Consider the following 19,400-nt stretch of genomic DNA (forward strand, 5'->3'; position numbering starts at 1 on the left):
GTGATAAAGTGAGAGAGTGGCATGGACATATACATACTATCAAATGTAAAACAGATAGCTAGTGGGAAGCAGCCGCATAGCACAGGGAGATCAGCTCGGTGCTTTGTGACCACCTAGAGGGGTGGGATAGGGAGGGTGGGAGGGAGGGAGATGCAAGAAGGAAGAGATTTGGGAACATATGTATATGTATAACTGATTCACTTTGTTATAAAGCAGAAACTAACACACCATTGTAAAGCAATTATACTCCAATAAAGATGTAAAAAAAAAAAAAAAATAGAAAAATAAATATATAAATAAATAAATAAAGATGGAGCCACGCAAACTGGACTCAAACACAGAGCCTGGAAAAAGAGTCTGGGAAAAGCCCTGGAACGCCAGCCGTCCACCCGGGCCGACGCATACCAGGCCCTGCCCGACCCTCACCCCACTGGGGTTCCCATGGGAGAAGGGCAGGCAACGGGGAGGTGTGATTCTGGACCACGGTGCCCTCCCTCCCAGGGGGGAGCGAGCCAGGGACTCAGACACCACAGGCTTCCTTGTAACTCAGCCTGACCACCAGTTACGAGGCCTCCTGTCAGCCAAAGCACCAGAGGTGAGAACACCCCAGGCCGTGTGGCTGGGTGAGAATAATGCCAGAAGGTGTGGCCTGCAGGTTTGCGGAAGCCACGCTCCTGGACCAGAAGCCACCCCGCCTCTGGCCCCAGGAAGCCAGCCTAGGCACTCACCATTGTCGAAGTCAATGTACTTGGTGATCTTGTGCCACGTGCGGTAGTAGAAGTGCCGGACCTGCTCCTTGTTCTTCACCATGCTGGCGGGCTTGCCTTTCTTCTTGTATTTCAGAGCAATGTTGTTCTGAATCGCTTCAAAGTCTTTCCCATGCTGGAAAAGAAAGTCCACATTAAAAGCACGAGGTTAGGGGCTTCCCTGGTGGCGCAGTAGTTAAGAATCTGCCTGCCAATGCAGGGGACACGGGTTCGAGCCCTGGTCCGGGAAGATCCCACATGCTGCGGAGCAACTAAGCCCGTGCGCCACAACTACTGAGCCTGCGCTCTAGAGCCCGTGAGCCACAACTACTGAAGTCCGCGCGCCTACAGCCTGTGCTCTGCAACAAGAGAAGCCACCACAATGAGAAGCCTGTGCCCGCAACAAAGAGTAGCCCCCACTCACTGCAACTAGAGAAAGCCCGCGTGCAGCAGCAAAGACCCAATGCAGCCAAAAATTAAATAAATGAATAAATAAATAAATTTATAAAAAAAACTAGATTGTCTTATACTTTATAAAATAACACAAAGGGCGATAATAAAGCTAACTTTAAAAAAAAGCACGAGGTTATAGGGAAGGTGAGAGGGAGACACAAGAGGGAGGAGATATGGGGATATATGTATATGTATGGTTGATTCACTTTGTTATAAAGCAGGAACTAACACACCATTGTAGAGCAATTATACTCCAATAAAGACGTTAAAAAAAAAAACAACACGAGGTTACAACAAGGCAGCCTTCTGTACAATGCAGACACTTCCTGAAAAGGGAGAAAAGGGACTGCTGTGGTTAAGCAAGTATCCTTCATGGCTCCTACTTGTGCATGAACTTCAACCTGGCTTCCCCAGAACCTCAGGTTTCAATTAGAATAATGGATAATGCAGCAACAGAACTATCATAGCATGTGGATACCAATGAGGCAAGGACCCCGGAGCAGTAGAAACATGAAGCTCATGACTTAGACAAAGGGCTTAATCTCCAGAGTTCTTTAGAGCCCATGAAATGACACATCCCCACGAAGACAATAATCAGAAGACACAACACAAGGATGGAGGAGCTCAGGGTGCTGTACATCTGGCATCTTAAAATAAAACAACACATCAACTATTCAGAAACAGCTTCACTGATTTGATCATACAAAAGGTATTCTATGTTCGAACAAGGATAACAAATATGAATGTTTATTAAGAGAATCATGCAGAATATGCTCTGAATACATCTGTGGGCCTTCCTTCAACACCTCTATGCAAAAGCTGAGTACATCTTAGATTTTCAGAATGGAATTTATGTTCCAGAGAACAGTCCCCATCAGTGCTGTTCTGGTACTGATGCAACGAGAACCAACTACTGATACTACTCATCAACTACTGATACTTTTATCAAAACCAAGCCAGCAAGAAGCACTGGGAAGGACCTGGAGGTAACGGCACCCCAGCAGCATTGAGCACCTCTGGTACCCAGATCTTGGTTTCTAAATCCCACTTTCGAAAAGGAACCACGGCTCCTTGGAAAAATGGCCAATGCCAGGTCTGGGGCAGGGAAAATACCAGGTGAGTCTAGAATATCTTGTGGTGCCAGAAAGTGAGAAAGTGCTCAAAGCATAAGGGGAACATGTTAGAAGGACACAGCAGCCAACCTGAAGAGGCTCCCAGTGGGCAAATCTAGAACAATCTGGGCAACAAAATCACAATGATATGAATGGATTATGACCCATGGAAGAGAATAAGTATCCCTGGGTCCATACAGGTATAAAGAAATAATTGAATAAATACATAAATGGAGGAGAAGGGAGAGCTTTTCCTTGCATGGGATTTCCACTTAATAAATGTAGAAAGAATAACAGAATCAGAAGGTCATCACTGGGTAAACACCACAGTAATAGTTGTTCCAGGTAAGAAGAGGCAATGGTTGCTTAAATTAGTGGGAGAAAGAATCATGAGAAACAGGGTATTTACATAGTCTCAAAGTAAAAAAAAAAAAAGAAAAAAAGACTTGGCAGTGGAGAACCTGGGAGATGCCACCTGAATGCAGTGATCAAGGTTCACACAGCCAGGCCTGAGACAGATCACACTGCACACTCTGGACAGGACGCACCAAGGATGCACAGCAATCCCACAGTACTCTTGACAGAAAACACAAAACATGAACTTATCCGTGCGGAAACATCAGGTAAGCCCAATGAGGGGCACTCTATGAATGAACAGACTTGGAATCTTCAAAAATGTCAAGGTCGTGAGAGACCAGGAAAAAAAGGGAATACTGAGGGACCTGTCCCAGGTGGGAGGACCCAGGAGCCATGGCAACCAAATGCAACGTGGGGTCCTGAACCAGAATAGGACATCAGTGCAAATACTGATGACACTACACTAACTCTCCTCATTTTGCCGGTCACCCTGCAGTTACGTGGGTGTCAGGAAAGCGGGTTAAAGGGCATGTGAGCATTCTCTGTACTCTTTTTGCAGCTTTTTCCAACTCTGAAATCGTTTCAAAATTTAAGGTCAAGGGCTTCCCTGGTGGCGCAGTGGTTGAGAGTCTGCCTGCCGATGCAGGGGACACGGGTTCATGCCCCGGTCCAGGAGGATCCCACATGCCGCAGAGTGGCTAGGCCCGTAAGCCATGGCCGCTGAGGCTGTGTGTCCGGAGCCTGTGCTCCGCAACGGGAGAGGCCACAACAGTGAGAGGCTCATGTACCACAAAAAAAAAAAAAATTAAGGTCAAAAAGTAAAAGTGCTATGGGACTTCCCTGGCAGTCCAGTGGTTAAGACTACACGCTTCCACTGCATGGGGCACGGGTTCAATCCCTGGTCAGCGAATTAAGATCCCACATGTCGTACGGTGCAGCCAAAACAAAGAGTAAAAATCCTCAAAGAATGAAAGCTCACTCACTGTTTTAAAAGAAGCAATGGCAGGTGAACCAGAGCAAGGCAGAGCTGCACCTAAAGTGCCTTCCTCCAGCGTCCAGCTCAGGCACCACCTCTCCCACAAAACTCCCCTCAGCTCTTGACCAAGAACCGTGACGCAAACAAACACACACAGCCTCTAAATCTCAGGACTTCGTTTCATAGCTGAGTTAACGAACCCAGAGGTGACCTGACAGCCCAGATGGGGACTAGAATCTGGGCTTTGCGACTCCTCATCCCACGTTCTCAAAGGACGCTGCCTTCTGAACTCTTGTGGCATCTGTCAGCATATACCTTCTGAGAGTCCCACTTCTTCTGTGCCTGTTACGTTTTCCCAGTAAGACTGCCAGCCCCTTAGGGGGGACTTCTTTGCATTTCTATACTTAGCCATGAACTAGGTAAATAAAGGGTGGTGGCAACAACAGCAACAGTGAAAAAGGCAAAGTTGAAAGAGAAAACTATATGGAGGTGAAGCACACATTTCAAAGACTGAAACGAGAACTCGCAGTATTCGTACAGCTGTCACAGGAAACAGGAGATGCCCAGCAGCTGGATTTGTGGGACACTGGGAAGTGCAGACAGAACACGGGAGGGGAAGCACAGCAGAGATGAGGCCTCCAGCAATTATCGACCCAGTGAAAAGCAAGCAGAAGATGCTGGCCACGCGGCTGCGAGTAAGATAGGAATCAAGACTGGACAGCAATACGGACAGACAGACGTAAGAAGGGAAAAGGAAAAGTTGGCAACAGGCTTTGTGAAATGGAGTATAGAGGATGTTGAGGACAACCACGCTGGTCCAGGCGTTCATCCCACTGGTCTTCCCGCCAGCTCCCTGTCATGGGGGTCACAACCTTTACCCCTGGCCACAGGGAGGAGTCTGGGATGGGACCAGCCAAGCTGAGTTGTGCCCAGAACTGTCCTAACTAGCATGGAGGAGGGGTTGGGGAGGCACTCTCGCCCCTGGGGAGCACCTGAAGCAGGAGAGAATAAGCACAGAAATGTCACCCCCAACACACGGGGTTACAGGCAGAGGCCCAGTGACACCGTGGGAGTCCCTGCACACAGTCAGGCTTGATCCAGTCCCTCCGGCTCCCTCCCAGTTCAGTTCTGAGAGCTGCTCAATGCTCGGTCTTGCCCCTCTGCGCTACTCTGAGCTGGGTCTCTTCACTTGAGGCATAGCTCAGTCAGACGAGAGTGCATCAGAAAGGCAGGGAAGACCCTCATCAACACTGCAGAGGCCTGTGCTGAGCACCACGCCCCACGGGTGAAGATGCTCGTGGTTACATACGCCCTAGCTGACCAGCCGGTCATCACCCCACCAGAGTCCCACTGAGTTTTGGTCAGACACAGGAAGCAACAGACATAAAGCCCACACTTGTGCATGCGTGCTCTCTCTCTCTCTCTCTCTCTCTCTCTCTCCCCCACTGAGTTTTGGTCAGACACACGCAGCAACAGACATAAAGCCCACACTTGTGCATGCGCTCTCTTGCTCTCTCTCTCACACACACATATACACACACATACAATTTGGGATACACCAATAGTACCAACCGTAGAAAGCATTAAGTGACCTGAATAGCCAATTATTAATTATTATTATTATTAAGCAAGGATTTCAGGAGACCTCAAAACACCTACCTGGTAGAAAAGTTAAAACAAGAAGCCTAGCCCGATGAGAGGGGAATGAACTAATTCCCCTGAAGAAAGGTAAGGGCAGGTCATTAACACGGATTTCTTCTGCTTTTCATCAACAACCATGTCTCCCCCACGCTCCTGCAACTGAGTAGCCAGACTGCCTGCAGAGCCCACTTTCTCCCCAAGACAGAGGGGCCACACCAAAGCAGTAACTATTTCAGGTGAGAGTCAGCAATGGCTGCTGATTCTGAGGACACTCCAGGAATCACAAGTCTTCTATGCCTAACAAACAGCTTAAAGAAGGCACCATTTGGGCATATAATCTATAAAAGAACAGCCTCTGTACTTTACCCTAGAACTGTCCAGGGAAGAAAAGGAACACACTTGAATGTGTTTGAATGACTTCGCGTCTACTGGAACAAGCCTCATGTGGACATTTCATTCTCTCCTCGGACAACAGAGTCAGGCAGCACCAACACGTGGCCTCCTCTATCCAGGAAGGGCAGAACTGAACCATCGACTCCGGAATGGGGCAGGCCAGCCACGGGAAAGCTCTGAACTCGGCTCTGCGTCCTGTTCTCTGCCCACAGTCAGGTGTCTCCTGATCTATGAACACTCCATGGCTTCAGTTCCAAAGCCTCCTTCCTCTGAACCTTGTTTCACAGGCTTGGCTAGACTTTTCTATCACTCCAATTAGTTCACTAGTAAAAGAATAAGGCTCACTGACCAAGTAACCTACTCTTGATACTACATCCCAAAGAAGAAGTCTAAAATATGGAATGTGCACAAAGATGTCCATGGTAGCATTATTTACAACAGAATCTAGAAGGAACCACAACAATCAACAATACGAAAATGGTTAAGTAGAACAAGGACTGGCCAGAGGGTAAATATTTAGGTGTTGCAGGGCCACAGGTACTGCAGGAACCACACTGTAGTCAAAGACAATGTACAAGTGAAGAGGCTGAGCTGTGTTCCAATAAAACTTGATTTACAAAAAACAGGCAGTGAGCACGTGGGTCATAGTTGCCTTCATCTGAAGCAGAATATTTATAAGCATTAAAAAAATACTGAGCAAAAGAACTACAAAACACCATGAAAAATGCATTTAACGTTAATAAAAAAGTATGTTCTCTATAACTACAAAGATGTGGAGAAACAAAACCCGGAAGTAAAGATGGCTGGCAGGGAGCACGGCCGTTTCATTGGGCTGTGGGATGGGGGAGGAGCTTCTCTATGTTTAGGACTTGCCACTCTGTCCCCAGTCAGCTGTGATGTCTCTCTGGGTTGTGCTGGCTGCTCTGACTGATGTGGCAAGTGTCCCCTGGCCCCTCCCTCTCGGGGACATCCCTCCTGAATCGGCCCACTCAGCTGTAAGAGGAAGGCCCAGAGGGAAGGGCACCACTCTTCAGACCAGAACGTATTTCAGAGAATCTTAGAAAAGAAAAGAAGCAAACGAAAACACTTCCTAACAGCCACCTCACTAGTAACAGCTTTGAAAGTCACAGTGAGGAGGTAAAGGGCCAAGGTCAGAGGTCAAGGCCTGTGCCTGGGGACCCACAGGCAAGGGGTAAGAAGCCAGGAGCTTCAGCCGCCTCCTTGGGCTGCAGGACCCACTCACCTCGTACAGCCCCTCGAAGAAGGTGTTCTTGTCCTCCGTGCTCCACGACTCCCACTGACGCCGCACCTTCTTGCCTTCTTCCTTCTCACCGCCTGAAGACCCTAAGTTCCGGGAAGAGGAGCGAGAGCCCCCTGCAGGGGCAGCGGGGGCAACCCCGGACCCATTTCCAGCTGATGATCCGCCACCGTCAGCTCCTTCGAGAGAAAGAACCATATAGCCATCTGTGTTGGAAAGCGGGCTGCCCCGGGGCCCACCCGGGCCCCGCCCCCAGCTCCACCAGTGAGTGACATTGTCCTGCCCTGACCTCTGACTCTCGAGAGAAAAGTTTAAACAGTGAGTAAAAGGAGAGCATTTATGTGGCACCACCAGAGCACAAGGACAAGGTCCCGCCAAAGCACACAGCTCCTTTCCCACTGTGAACTAAAACCACATGGCGTCTTTCCTTCTCAATTGAGGTTTGAGGTTAAATTTTTTCAAATAAATTGAAATTCAAACTCAAGAAAACATTTAAATGTATATAAGACACTACCTTCTTTGAGGTACAATCAATACTTAAATATGGACCACGTGATACCTCAGCACCTTTTAAAAGTCCTGGGACTTCCCTGGTGGTCCAGTGGTTAGGACTCCACGCTTCCACTGCAGGGGGCAAGGGTTCGATTCCTGTTCAGGGAACTAAGATCCCACATGCCGCATAGTGCGGCCAAAAAAAAAGGTCTTAAAACTCCTTTTTCCTGATCACTTTCCACCAACAAAATCTGGTGTTCTGAGAGTGACCGACAACCCACAAATGCTCTTAAAGCATCAGTTCCTAATCTCAAGACAAGTCCTTGAAAAACCCGCCAAGAGGGGAGAGCACGTAAAGTACAGCATGGGGGCACCAAACGCCAGGCCGGGACTGAGAACTCTGTGCTCCCAGGAGAATGCAGGCAATAAACCAGAGGTAAAGGTCACAGATAACAATTTTACGACCTGACCCAAACCTCCCACCCATCTCAGTTCCTTCCTCTCAGAGGGAAGGGGAACTCCCCAGCATATCCCTGTGATAACCAGCATTCTCTTTTCACGGAACTGCAGGACCATCCAATGGTGAGAAATCTGCAAACTCTGAACAACGAGGGTGAAAAGAATATCATAAAAATAAAAGTACTTTAAAAAGGAAAAGCTAAACAAATACAGATTATTGTTAAATGCTTTCTTAATGAGATAATCATGAGCTTTTCCATAAAGATCCACTTCTTTGTCAATCTGGTGGGGGCCCTGGACAGCCATGTGCACACTGGGGCTCAGGGCCACGTTTCCCTCACCCCCTTGACAGGGCTCTGCCTCCAAAGGGGATGAAAGACAATCATGAGAAATAAAAGAAATGAAAAAGTAAAAGTCCGTTATTCCACATATGTTTGCAAATACTATCCCTGAAGAAACACAAGAGCAGGGGCTGCCTGGGGTATGGGGCAGGGGGTGTGGGGGGGAGTCAGTCTCCCCTCTTACACCTTGTTGTGTCTTTGTGCACTGTGGGTCCATGTAATTACATCAACATGAGTATCTGAAAACAGTTGATCCCATCAGTCAGCTATCAGAAAGCAGAATGTTTTCATACATGCAGAAAAAACTACTCGGCTACATGGAATGCGTTTGATTCTCTCATGTGGAAAGGTGTATCAGGCTAGCAGTGAGCTACCTTCATGAAGCGACACGAGTGGGTAACAGAAATCACTGTTCATCAGAGCTGTAGTGCCCAATTAGACAGCCACTAACAAGGCTATTTAAATTTAAATACTAATTAAAATTAAATAAAATAAAAACCCCAGTTCCTCAGTCACACCAGTCTCATTTCTAGTAGTCAGTGTCCACATGTGGCCAGCTGCTCCTGTGCCGGACAGCACAGGACCTTACTATCACCGCAGAAAGTGCCACTGGCCAGCACTATATTTGAATGTTCAACCTTCACGGTCCTAAACACACTGTTACAGAATAAGACATAATCAGGTTTAAAGCGTTTCACGGCTGCTCCCTTCCCATCCCACAGGCACAACAGAACTGCACCTCAGGATCTCTGAGTTCCAGGGTGGGCAAAGGACGCACTGAACACGTGGTCTGACTTTGTCCATTCCTCACCAAACCAAACCAAACCCTGACCTAATTAATGAGCTTAGCACATCCGGAGATGTTTTCAACAGGTGTGGCAACTTAGAGCACATTTGCAGGGATAATCGGTTTCATTCCATTTCTAGTAGGTCAGAGACGCTTTGTTATGAGCTGAAGACTGGGTTATGAGTGCTGTTTAAACTCCACTCTCGGGACTTCCCTGGTGGTCCAGTGGCTAAGAGTCCCTGCTCCCAATGCAGGGGGCCCAGGTTCGATCCCTGGTCAGGGAACTAGATCCTGCATGCTGAAACTAAGATCTGGCACAGCCAAGTAAATAAATATTTAATAAATAAATAAATAAACTCCACTCTCAAAAGAAGTTCTGGTTGATTTGGAGCCCACAGTTCCTCATGTGTACTCATCTGAGGAAGGGTTGTCTGTCTACCTCTGCACCACCCACAACAAAGGATTTCAGTGTCATTTTCAACTTTTGACAAAACCCTCACTAAACTCTCTTTTTCCAAAACAATGGCAACTTGCTGACAGTCACAGCTCAGGTTTACCTTTGCCAGCCCACGCTGGTGTCAATATACTTGAAAGTAACACACACATTGTTAAAAATTCTATAAGGCAAACGTCTTGCTGGCTTTTATGAAATTTCACTGTATTACAACACTGGTGACCTGAGACACGGAGGATGAACATTGAAGAAAAACAGAACGGAAGCGTCACTGAGCTGAAAAGGACCTAAGGGGTAGCACACAGAATACACCAAACCAGCAGATGTGAAAGAAGGTACAACAGTAAAAGTGGCTCCGTGGAGGCCCATGAGGCAGCCAACCACACTGCGGAGCAGCGAGCCACTCTCCCCCCTCCAGAGGTCAGCTGCACAGATGCTCAGCCTCTCCTGCTATCATTTCAAAAACGGTATGTCCTCAGTAGAGGAAAATAAAGCAAAACGAACTTTCAGAAAAGAAAGCAAATCATCCTCAGGCAACCATTTCTAACATTTGATGCTAGTCATTCTAGACCTTGAATGATTTTTAAAAGTAAAGTAAAATCACAAAACTTTAGGAGGGAAGGAGAACATGGCACCTGGTACATCCCTGAAATTTCAGATAAGGAAGAGAAGAGAGAGGCATCACCGCTTTACCTCAGGCTCCTTCAAGGGCCGCAGCTCAAGCAGAAAAAAAACCAGGAAGCAGGATCAGAGACACTGGTAGAACGAGATGGTGACCCAGGAAAAGTTCAGACAAAAACAGTGATGACCGAAGGGGGAAGACAGAGAAGCAAGCAAAGAGGACAGAAACAGCAGGAAGGTAAGGGGGGGAGACAATTTTGAACAAGACTGAGTGGGCGTGGGGGCTCTCCCTGGGGGTGGGAGTGGGTGTGTGCCCAGCCAAAAGCACAGGGCCGAAGTCAACACTCTACCTGTGTCTGTGTTTCTGAGGCCATAAAGAGGGTTAGCGAGAGTCTGCACCGTGAGACGTCAGTATCCGAGGAACCAGAAGAGAAACGATGCACAAGAATGGGAGCCCCGCAGCGAGCTCTGTGAAAGCAGGAAGAGCCACACCAGGCATCACACAGCAAAGGCTCAGTGAGAGCTTGGGAACTGACGCGGCACAGGCTGGGGGCTCCACAGTTTGCCCTGCCCCTCGCCCACCCAGGCCCCTGGGACCCAGTGCCTTCCCTCATAACCCACTTCAAGCCACAGTCCTCTAGCCGCTCAGGGGCCACCTGGCTTCTCCCCTTTCCCGTTTCTGCTGCCACTTTCCCAGGCCAGCTCCACACCACCTCTGAGCAAGATGATTCTAACAACCCCCTCTCTGGTCTCCCAGACCACCAACCCCGCCGCAGCCACTCTCCAGGGCTCACATTTGAGGGACACAGACGCATGGCCTCGGTCCACCTTTTCCACTGCCCATCCATCCATCCACTCCGGACAAGCTAGACTGCCCGCCCTCCTCCACATGCACCCTCCCAACACCCGAGCAGCAGAGAACCACCCATCTGCCTGCCAGGGAAGCCCAGACACAGGTGGAGCAGCCTACCCAACACATTGCCACCCTGCCACCGTGCCCGCGGGCCTGGATGTGAGGGACACAGAGGTGCACAGCCCCATGGAGCACGTCCAAACGCCTGCTCCCTTCCGTCCCCATGGTGTGCAGTCACCTCTTTTCAGGACGGCGAAACGGAGGCTCTGAAGGCGGGAAAGCCGTACAGTCCCTGGGCAGCAGGAGCCAAACCAGAGCCCCGGACTCACACTCCAGACCTGGGCATTGTCCTCCTGGGACACATGACATCGTGGTGGCTGCCACCGTGTCAAGGCTGCTTTGGTATTTATGACACCAGAGCCACAAAAGTCAGAAGCTAGAGGGAACTTGATCTCAACGTCCCCCTCAGTCTGTGACAGATGAGGAAATAGGTTCAATGACTGCCTGGTGCCACCAGACAGGGAGTGGCAGGGCTCAAGACTCCGGAGGATGCTGTGACTTAACTAGGGGAGACGCAGAGGATGTAGTCACAGTCCATCACAGCATACAATCCCGTCCTGAGCCTTCCTCTGGAGCTTGCCGAACTTCTTTCCAAGCGATATATCAAAATCCCAGAGGGACGGAAAACCCGCCGAACTCAAGGGCGTCAGAAATGTCCATCCCAGCAGGAGGGGACACACGGGCCTCCCTGACCGGCTCCACCTGCTCTAGACTAGAAGGGCATTCCTGGTGTCTTTGTGGCCACCTGCCCCTGCCCCCACCCCAGCTCGGGGCACCTCCTGGCGCAGCAGAGAGCGCAGCCCGGGAGGGGCGGCACACACCATGTGGTCCCAACACGGCCCCCTCAGGTCGCGGTCAGTCCAGACGGGAGGTGCGATGCCAAGGCTCCCAGAGGTGCTTCCGTGCCTCTCATAACACACACATCCGTGTCACATGCTGAACAGCCAGACGTGGCTCAGGGGACACCCTCACTACCAGGGCCACGCAGAGGGGAAGACGTCAAGCAAGCCAATTCCCAGTCAGAGTGTTACCCAACAGACAAATCCAAATGCCTCCCCTGGGCCTGCTGCTGCCCCGAGAGCTGCGGGCCTCCCACAAGGATCCCTCCTGGGCATTAGTCGCTCCATCTGTCTCTAGGGCCCGTCCCGGGTCCCCCTCAGCGCCCTCCACATGCAGACCAGGGCCAGCCACCCTCCAAGACTTCTTGTTCCTCCTGCAAACGAATGAGAAAAACACAACTACAATCCCTGTGTTCCTACTAAAACATATGCCCTCCTCATCGAATACTATGATGGTTTCCTAATGTTTCTGTAGGTAATTCTTGATCTCCCACCCAAACCACAGACGCCAGGAACGTCTTCTTCTCCCAGCATTTCACACGTGGTTCTTCAGTGGTAAGAACACTGCCATTACTTGATGTGATAAACTGCACACCACCATCCAGGACAAAGCTGTTTTTCACATTTGTGACTCTGCTATCTGAAATCACCCCTCTGCTATCCTTGTATCTTTGTATCACCAAAACAAGACACAACGTACTACATGAAATGAAAATCCTGAAATATGTATGGTTGGCAGGCACAAGACAATTCCAGACGTTCACGAGACACCATGGAAACAACACTGCTGTTGACACTAAAAGTCAAGGAAGTACTTGAAAATTAGCTCAGCCTTCAAACCAAAACGCAACTGTTACCTTACCTACTTGTCCATACTATCTATTCACATCTTTGATGTGAAGCAAATGCCATCTGTACAACTCTGAACTGAATCATTCACCCAGAACCTCTGGTTTACAGGTATTTTCCTCTCTGTCCTGCACGGCTACATCATGGTCTCTGAAGTGGCCTGGGCCACAGGTCTCCTGACCTACTGTGACCGGGGCGGGGGGGGGGGGCCTGTGTCACACAACAGGACCACGTGTCATGGTTGTTATGTATTCCCCATACGTAGCATCACATGAGGAGTGTGGTGTGTACTGGACAGAGGTGGGAGAATGTCCTAGCTTCCCTCCTCTTCTCCCAACAAGGTCTGAAGGCTTTCACAGAGCTTGACGTCCCCACCCAGGTGGGACACTGGGATGACAGTCGTCATGTACTGGATCAGACTGGGCACAAGAACCACAGAGCTCCAGCCTTGGTGGTTTCGAGAGGGTCAGATGTGTCCCCCTGCCCTCAGAGGGTACAGGAAGCAGGGACTTCACCCAGCCGCCCAGGCCTGGCCCAAGTGCCTGGTGAGGGAGGACAAGAGTGACCGCAGTGCAGACTGTAGGTGAAGCCACACCAAGCCCGGGGCCTCCGAGAAGCAAGGGCTAAGCAGAGCCCGCCAGGGAGACAACTGCCCTGACTTCGGGCACTGTACCCCAGGACCCCAGTCATCCTGCACGGCAGACTCCTTCGCCCCTGAATTAAGTGCAGCTTCAGCCGCTGGCGTACCGGACCCACTTTGAAAGTAAGGAACCTGAAGTTCAGGCAGGTTGAGCACCTCTCCGCTGCCCCCAGCTGAACTGGACACAGGGGCTCTGGGTGGGGAAACCGGGTCTCCTGACTGCTGGCTCACCCTTCTTCCCTAAAGGACAACCTTCTCCCAAAGGTCGACCGCCTCGGGGTGAGGTACCTCATAAGATGTCTTTTAAAAACACCTAGAAGCTACAGGCAGGCCCCAGATTATGAAAAATATACTTTCTGTACACTGATTCACTAATTCTTAAGCACAAGCACAGTAAAGCCAGGTGACACCACCCGACTGTGGAGACGGTGCATCTTAGGACTGGCTCCCCCGACTCTGTGGAACAAAGTACCTGGGTGGGGGAGGGAAACGGACAGCAATGGAAACGGAGGGTCTGACTCTGCCTCCACCTCAGGCATCCCCTCAGCCCAACTGTCCTGCCAGGGCAGCAACTTCAGGGCATTCCTGGGACCTCTACCCCCTACCTCCCGACAGGTGACCTCCTCCCACCCTGTCCACCTGTTCAAACTCAGCCTGCAGCTCCCCTGACCTCGCAGCCAGGCACATTTTCCCTAAGAGAAGCCTGTTACTCAGCCATGCAGGGCTTCACAGCATTATTTATTGCGGTGAGGCAGGCACTAGCATTATCCCCATTTATAGACCGAGAAATTGAGATGCACTATTTCGCCCAGAATCATCCAGATTGTGAACTGGCGAAACGGGGAAGGGCATGAGGGCTGTTTCCTGGCCCGTGTTTCCAAAGACTGTGAATCCAGTCTCAAGTGTGCCCTCAGGCCACTCTGGGCACATGGTAGGGCCAGAGGAGCATTTATTTTGGTATCAAGCAGATCCACTGGTTTCTGATCTGCAGCTTACCTTCTGTCTAGCTAAGCACGCTGTTTGAACAACAAACCCCAGTGTCTGCACACATTTAAAAGCTAAGCAACAAAAATGCAAGATGCTTGGTGCACTGGCACTAAACCATTGCTACCTTCCCTTTACCAACTCAAAAAAAATTTAATTCAGACATGTACTACAAAAAAATTTATTTTTTACTGAAGTTGGCAAGAGTCTATTCTTATAAAAAAAGAAAAGACATATTTGTGTGGAGAGAAGCCAAATGAGAACTTCCTTTCCTCCACAAGCCTTTTCCTCCCAAACCCACAGCAAAGTTCTCCATCCATTAAAATTGAAACTGGAAAGCGGTAAGTAATCAGCCAAAGGGACCTCCCACAGCTAGGTTGTGATTATTTCTCAAATATAATGGAAATTTTATTTTTCTGAAGTGAAAAAACTGTAAAATGCCAGTACTGTTCACTCCCTTACTGGTCCATGCTCATCACTCCAGGTGGAGATTTCCATGGTCGGTAAGACAAATAGCTCCTCCAAGAATCCTTTCCAAAGGTTACGGGCATGCTGTCACAACTGACCTTCTTTCTGCCTGTTAAGGGGGCCGTGAGGGAAGCAGAGTTGCCCTGAGGCAAGAAGGGGGATGTCCTGGGCGTGGTAAGTGCATCCAAAGGAAGCTCAAGGCACATCCCAGAGGAGGCCTCACTAGAAAGCTCAAGGCCAGAAGCAGGCCGAGAAGTTCTGTGAAGCAGAGGAAACATGCTTTCTACTCCTCTCCTAAATGCCACCATTACAGTTTAGCTTTATTATTCACTTAAACAAACATCTGCTTGCTAAAATAGGAAAATGCATAAGTCACAAGAAGCACAAATTCTAACAACTCTCCATTTTACTAGTGGAAAGTGGATTGCTGCTCCAAGCCACACCTTGGGCAAGAACCAAGAACAGATCTGACACAAGGCTAACCCAGGAAACCTTCTTCATCCGAGCCACACTCAAGTATGCAAACGAAAGCAAACTTCTCCTCACCTGACTGCCAAAATTCTAACTGAAGTTTCAGCATCACTTCACCTCACATACAGGTAGTCATTTACAGGGGACAGAGCACTTTCACGCCAGCGCCTCGTTTCATTTTAGCAGCCACACGTGGAGAGAGTGGAGCAGTCAGTCCCTGCTGTTCCTCCTTTCACAGGTGAGGATGCCTCTCCAACAGAAAAGCAGGCTTGAAGTCAAGCAAGCAGACCAAGGTCAGAGGACCAGAGGAATGAGGCCAAGAACTTGATTGGGCACCAGAGCCAGGGCTTCTGAAGCCACAAACAAACCCTCGAAGGAACCACAGCAGCTCACACATAATAACTTACACATATCTGTAACTGGGAACGAAAACCTATTTTTTTACAAAACAAAGCCAATAAAACAAATTAACATTTCCCTAATTGATCAGCAACTTTCACACCAAAATAAGCTTCTATGAGGCAAGTTTTGACTTCTGAAACATACAGAATGACCTTATATGTACATCTTCAAGTAAGTATACTTACATCAAAAGTCTACCAAAAAACCAAGTAAGGCCATGATTTCAGAGGCCAGTCCTCCTCAGCTGAGAAGGAGGCAGAAGCAGCAAGCCTAACTGCACACATTTGGCCCAGATCTCCAAAATGGGCCCTCCATTAGCGCCTGAGGTATTTCCTTCTTAAAATTATCAGGACCACGTAGTAAATTTAAATTGCCATTTCCCAAGGAGCTAACTGACAGTTTTTTCATGCAGAACTCACTAGAAAATGGTGTTACATTTGCTACCTATAAAAATGCTGCAAATGTGGCCTGAAACAAAAGGGATGTTAAGAACAATTCACTTGGACTTCCCTGGTGGCGCCGTGGTTAAAAATCCGCCTGCCAATGCAGGGGACACAGGTTCGATCCCTGGTCCGGGAAGACCCCACATGCCACAGAGCAACTAAGCCTGTGCACCACAACTACTGAGCATGTGCTCTAGAGACTGCGGGCCACAACTACTGAGCCTGCGTGCCACAACTACTGAAGCCCGTGCACCTAGAGCCTGCGCTCCGCAACAAGAGAAGCCACCGCAATGAGAAGCCCGCACACCGCAACGAAAAGTATCCCCCGCTCGCCGCAACTACAGAAAGCCCGTGCACAGCAAGGAAGACCTAACACAGCCAAAAATAAATAACGAAATTTATTAAAAAAAAAAAAAATTCACTTGTACAATTAACAAAAAGCAGAATGCTAAAATATAAATAGACACAAGCAGAAAACAATGGGGAACTGGCAGATCGGGAACAAAAAAGCCGTAATATTCTCAACAACCTGAGAATACCACGACAAATACTGTAGACTGTTACTCATTTACATCAGGCCACAGATGTTTTCACCACTTACTACACCAGGGGAGATGTTTTCATGGCACCCAAGGAAACCTTAGTTGAAACTCAAAGGCCACATCTTGATGCCCTTAAAATTTTCAAGCCTAGCATACTTGAAGTGGAGGGTGATGAGCCCAAGTCAGACCCTTCGGATCACTCATTTTCGGCTTATCAATCTTTCCCCAAATGAGTTTCAAAAGCCCATTTCTTTGTTGTATTTCCACACATCTGAGTCTGGGGAAGAGATACAGCACGTATTTTCTCAATCTATTTCTAAACTATTGTCTGCTGTTTAAAATAACCTACCATATAAATCATCAAGGAGCCTTGGGGGGAAAAAACCCAACCTTCAGAAATCTATTGTGTTTGCCCAGAGAAGGAATACTTACTGCCTCTTAACATAGTTTAAATACAGAAAGAGTCTCTTTGGAGGAGGAAAGGGTCATGTCCCCCTGCAAAGTGCCACCTAAAGTGTGGGTGCTGGACAAATGTGGGAGCAGGAGCTGGGTGGAGGCAGGGAGGCGGGGAGGGAAGGGTCCCTTCTCCACCCCCGGGGAGCGCAGGGCACACCCTGAAAGGGGCTGGGGTCCCCCGTACCTTTTCCGCGGGGCCCTGAGCTGCCCGCGCTGCTGCTCCCCCCGGCGCAGGACGAGTCCTTCCTGAGCCTCTTGCTTTGCGGCCTCACGCTGGACCTGAGGAAGTGGTGCTGGTCCTGGGGGCAGGCGGGCGGCGGGGACGGGGCCTGCGGGCCGCCCGAGGGGGCCTGGGGGCCGTCGCCGCCGTCCCGGGGGGTCTTGCCGTCCCTCTTTGTGCCACCGCTCTCCTCGGCCGCGTCCCCGCTGCCGGGCCCCTCTCCTTCCAGCGAGTCCTCATCGGCCGACCTCTTGCCCAGCCTCTTGAGCCCTTCCTCCCCGCCGCCGCCGTCTCCCAACTTCACTGTCATCCTGGCCGGGGAGGGGAAGAGGGGACCCCGGTGAGGCGCGCGGCCCGCAGCCTGCGAGAAGTTTAGCCGCACCGATCCCCTCTCAACATGGCCGCCGTTGTTTGTTCCAGATCCCCTCCCGCGGCCCGCCCGCCCCAGCCCGGCCAGCCGGGCCTGAGCCGCCGCCCGCCCGACCCCAGCCCGGACCCCCGCGCGCCCGCCCGCCCGACGTCCAGGAAACGGCGGCCGGCGGCGAGGAGGCGGCGGGGCGGCAGCTGGGCGGCCGCACCCGGACGGCCCTGCCCGTGCGGCGCCCCGGCCCGGGGTCGGGAAGGGGGCATGTGGCCCGGGCTGGGGTCCCGGGGTCCCGGAGCCACCTACCCAGCGGGCCCACGGCTCATGGCCTGCGCGCTGGGCAGCCCGCGCGCCGGCCTCGCTCCCAGCGCTGCCTGGGCCGGCCTGGCCTCCGCGCCCGCGTCCCCCGACCCCACCCCTCCCCGCCCCCCAAAACGCACAGGACTCCGGGCCCGCGCACCTGCCCCGCAAGCCTGCCCCCAAAGTTAGCCCCGGAGCGGGGTCGAGGGGCCCGGATCGACCCCGGCAGGGGAGAGGCGCGGGCTCGCCTGCGTGCACAGGGAACTCCATGGTGGCCCGCGGCTGCCGGTCCGCCTGCTTATTTTAAAACAGACATAAAGAATAATAAGCTCGGGGTTTCTGGGAATCTTGCTTCGGAGGGTGGGATATGTGTGCTGCTGCGGGGATTTACGAATTGAAAATGCTTTTGCAACAAAGGAGCCTGTTGCATGGAACAGGTTGGAGCCACCTATGAAAGTGACAGCACAGTTATGTCCAGGTAAGAATGGATAAAAGAGAATTGTGTTAAAACTCTCGGTAACCATGAATAAAAATCTCGCATTAACTTTGTTACCCTCTGTTGTGAGCAATGTCAACAACAAAATGTGACAACTCTAAAATGTGGACCAAAAAGCAGATCCACTCAGTTTATGCAAAGAGAATCAGACACTATCAATATTGTAAACCCAGAAATAGTCAGTAATGTGTACATGCGATGAAGCAAGAAAGATCAACAGGTGTTGATACTATGCCCAAACTCTGTTTGACATGCTCAACACGACTGCTGAGAATGGGAACATTTTCATTTAAAAGGAAAATGAGAGCAAGACATCAAGGCCAACAATGAAATACATTAACAGGAGTAAGGACCTTTCAAAGAAAGATTTAGAAATGATTAAAATCATGACAATATCTGCTACTGCTCTTAAGTATTATGCCTCAAAACTATCTGTTACAGCATTCATCTGTTGAAATTGATGTCATAAATCATCTGAATTCATACCAGTTTAAAAAAAAAACCTGCCAAAGAATAGAACTATACAAGACAGATACTACCCAAACTTAAAGGACTTCATGGCATAGGACATTTCACTATTCACTTATCCTATCCATTTCTGCTTAAGAAACCTGAAAACATCCTAAAGGGCCTTCCTCTGGGTTATAATGTGGAAAACCCTATCCCCAGGGACCTATCATCCCAAAGCTACCCACATAACCCAGGACCCGGGCAAAGGTTACATCAGCTGCAACAGAATAAACTTGCCCGTTCGCCAGGTTGAATATTGGAAGACACTAAACTGAATACAAAAGGACGTTGCTTTTCAGAATTAAAAAGATATTAACACATTTCAGTTTTCCCTGAAGGGAAAAAGAAAACATGGAGATGGAATCCTTTTACCCAATACCTCCAACCTTACTTCCTGACAGTGCACAGAGGTG

General features: G+C 49.9%; 1 protein-coding gene across 1 annotated transcript in view; it reads right to left on the reverse strand.

The window, feature by feature from the left end:
* The window catches only part of CRAMP1 (cramped chromatin regulator homolog 1), a 63,281-nt gene extending 45,653 nt beyond the window's left edge, over window positions 1-17,628 (reverse strand). Inside the window, exons 1-3 of the mRNA XM_082671631.1 lie at window positions 17,282-17,628; window positions 6,922-7,115; window positions 729-882 (exon numbers count right to left, since the gene is read on the reverse strand). Of these exons, the coding sequence (XP_082527757.1) occupies window positions 729-882; window positions 6,922-7,115; window positions 17,282-17,627 (694 nt within the window). The 5' untranslated portion in view covers window position 17,628. The remainder of the gene's footprint in view (window positions 1-728; window positions 883-6,921; window positions 7,116-17,281) is intronic.
* Window positions 17,629-19,400: the final 1,772 nt, after the last annotated feature.

The sequence above is a fragment of the Grampus griseus genome, assembly GCF_964374135.1.
Source record: "Grampus griseus genome assembly, chromosome: 14".
Taxonomy (NCBI): Eukaryota; Metazoa; Chordata; class Mammalia; order Artiodactyla; family Delphinidae; genus Grampus; species Grampus griseus.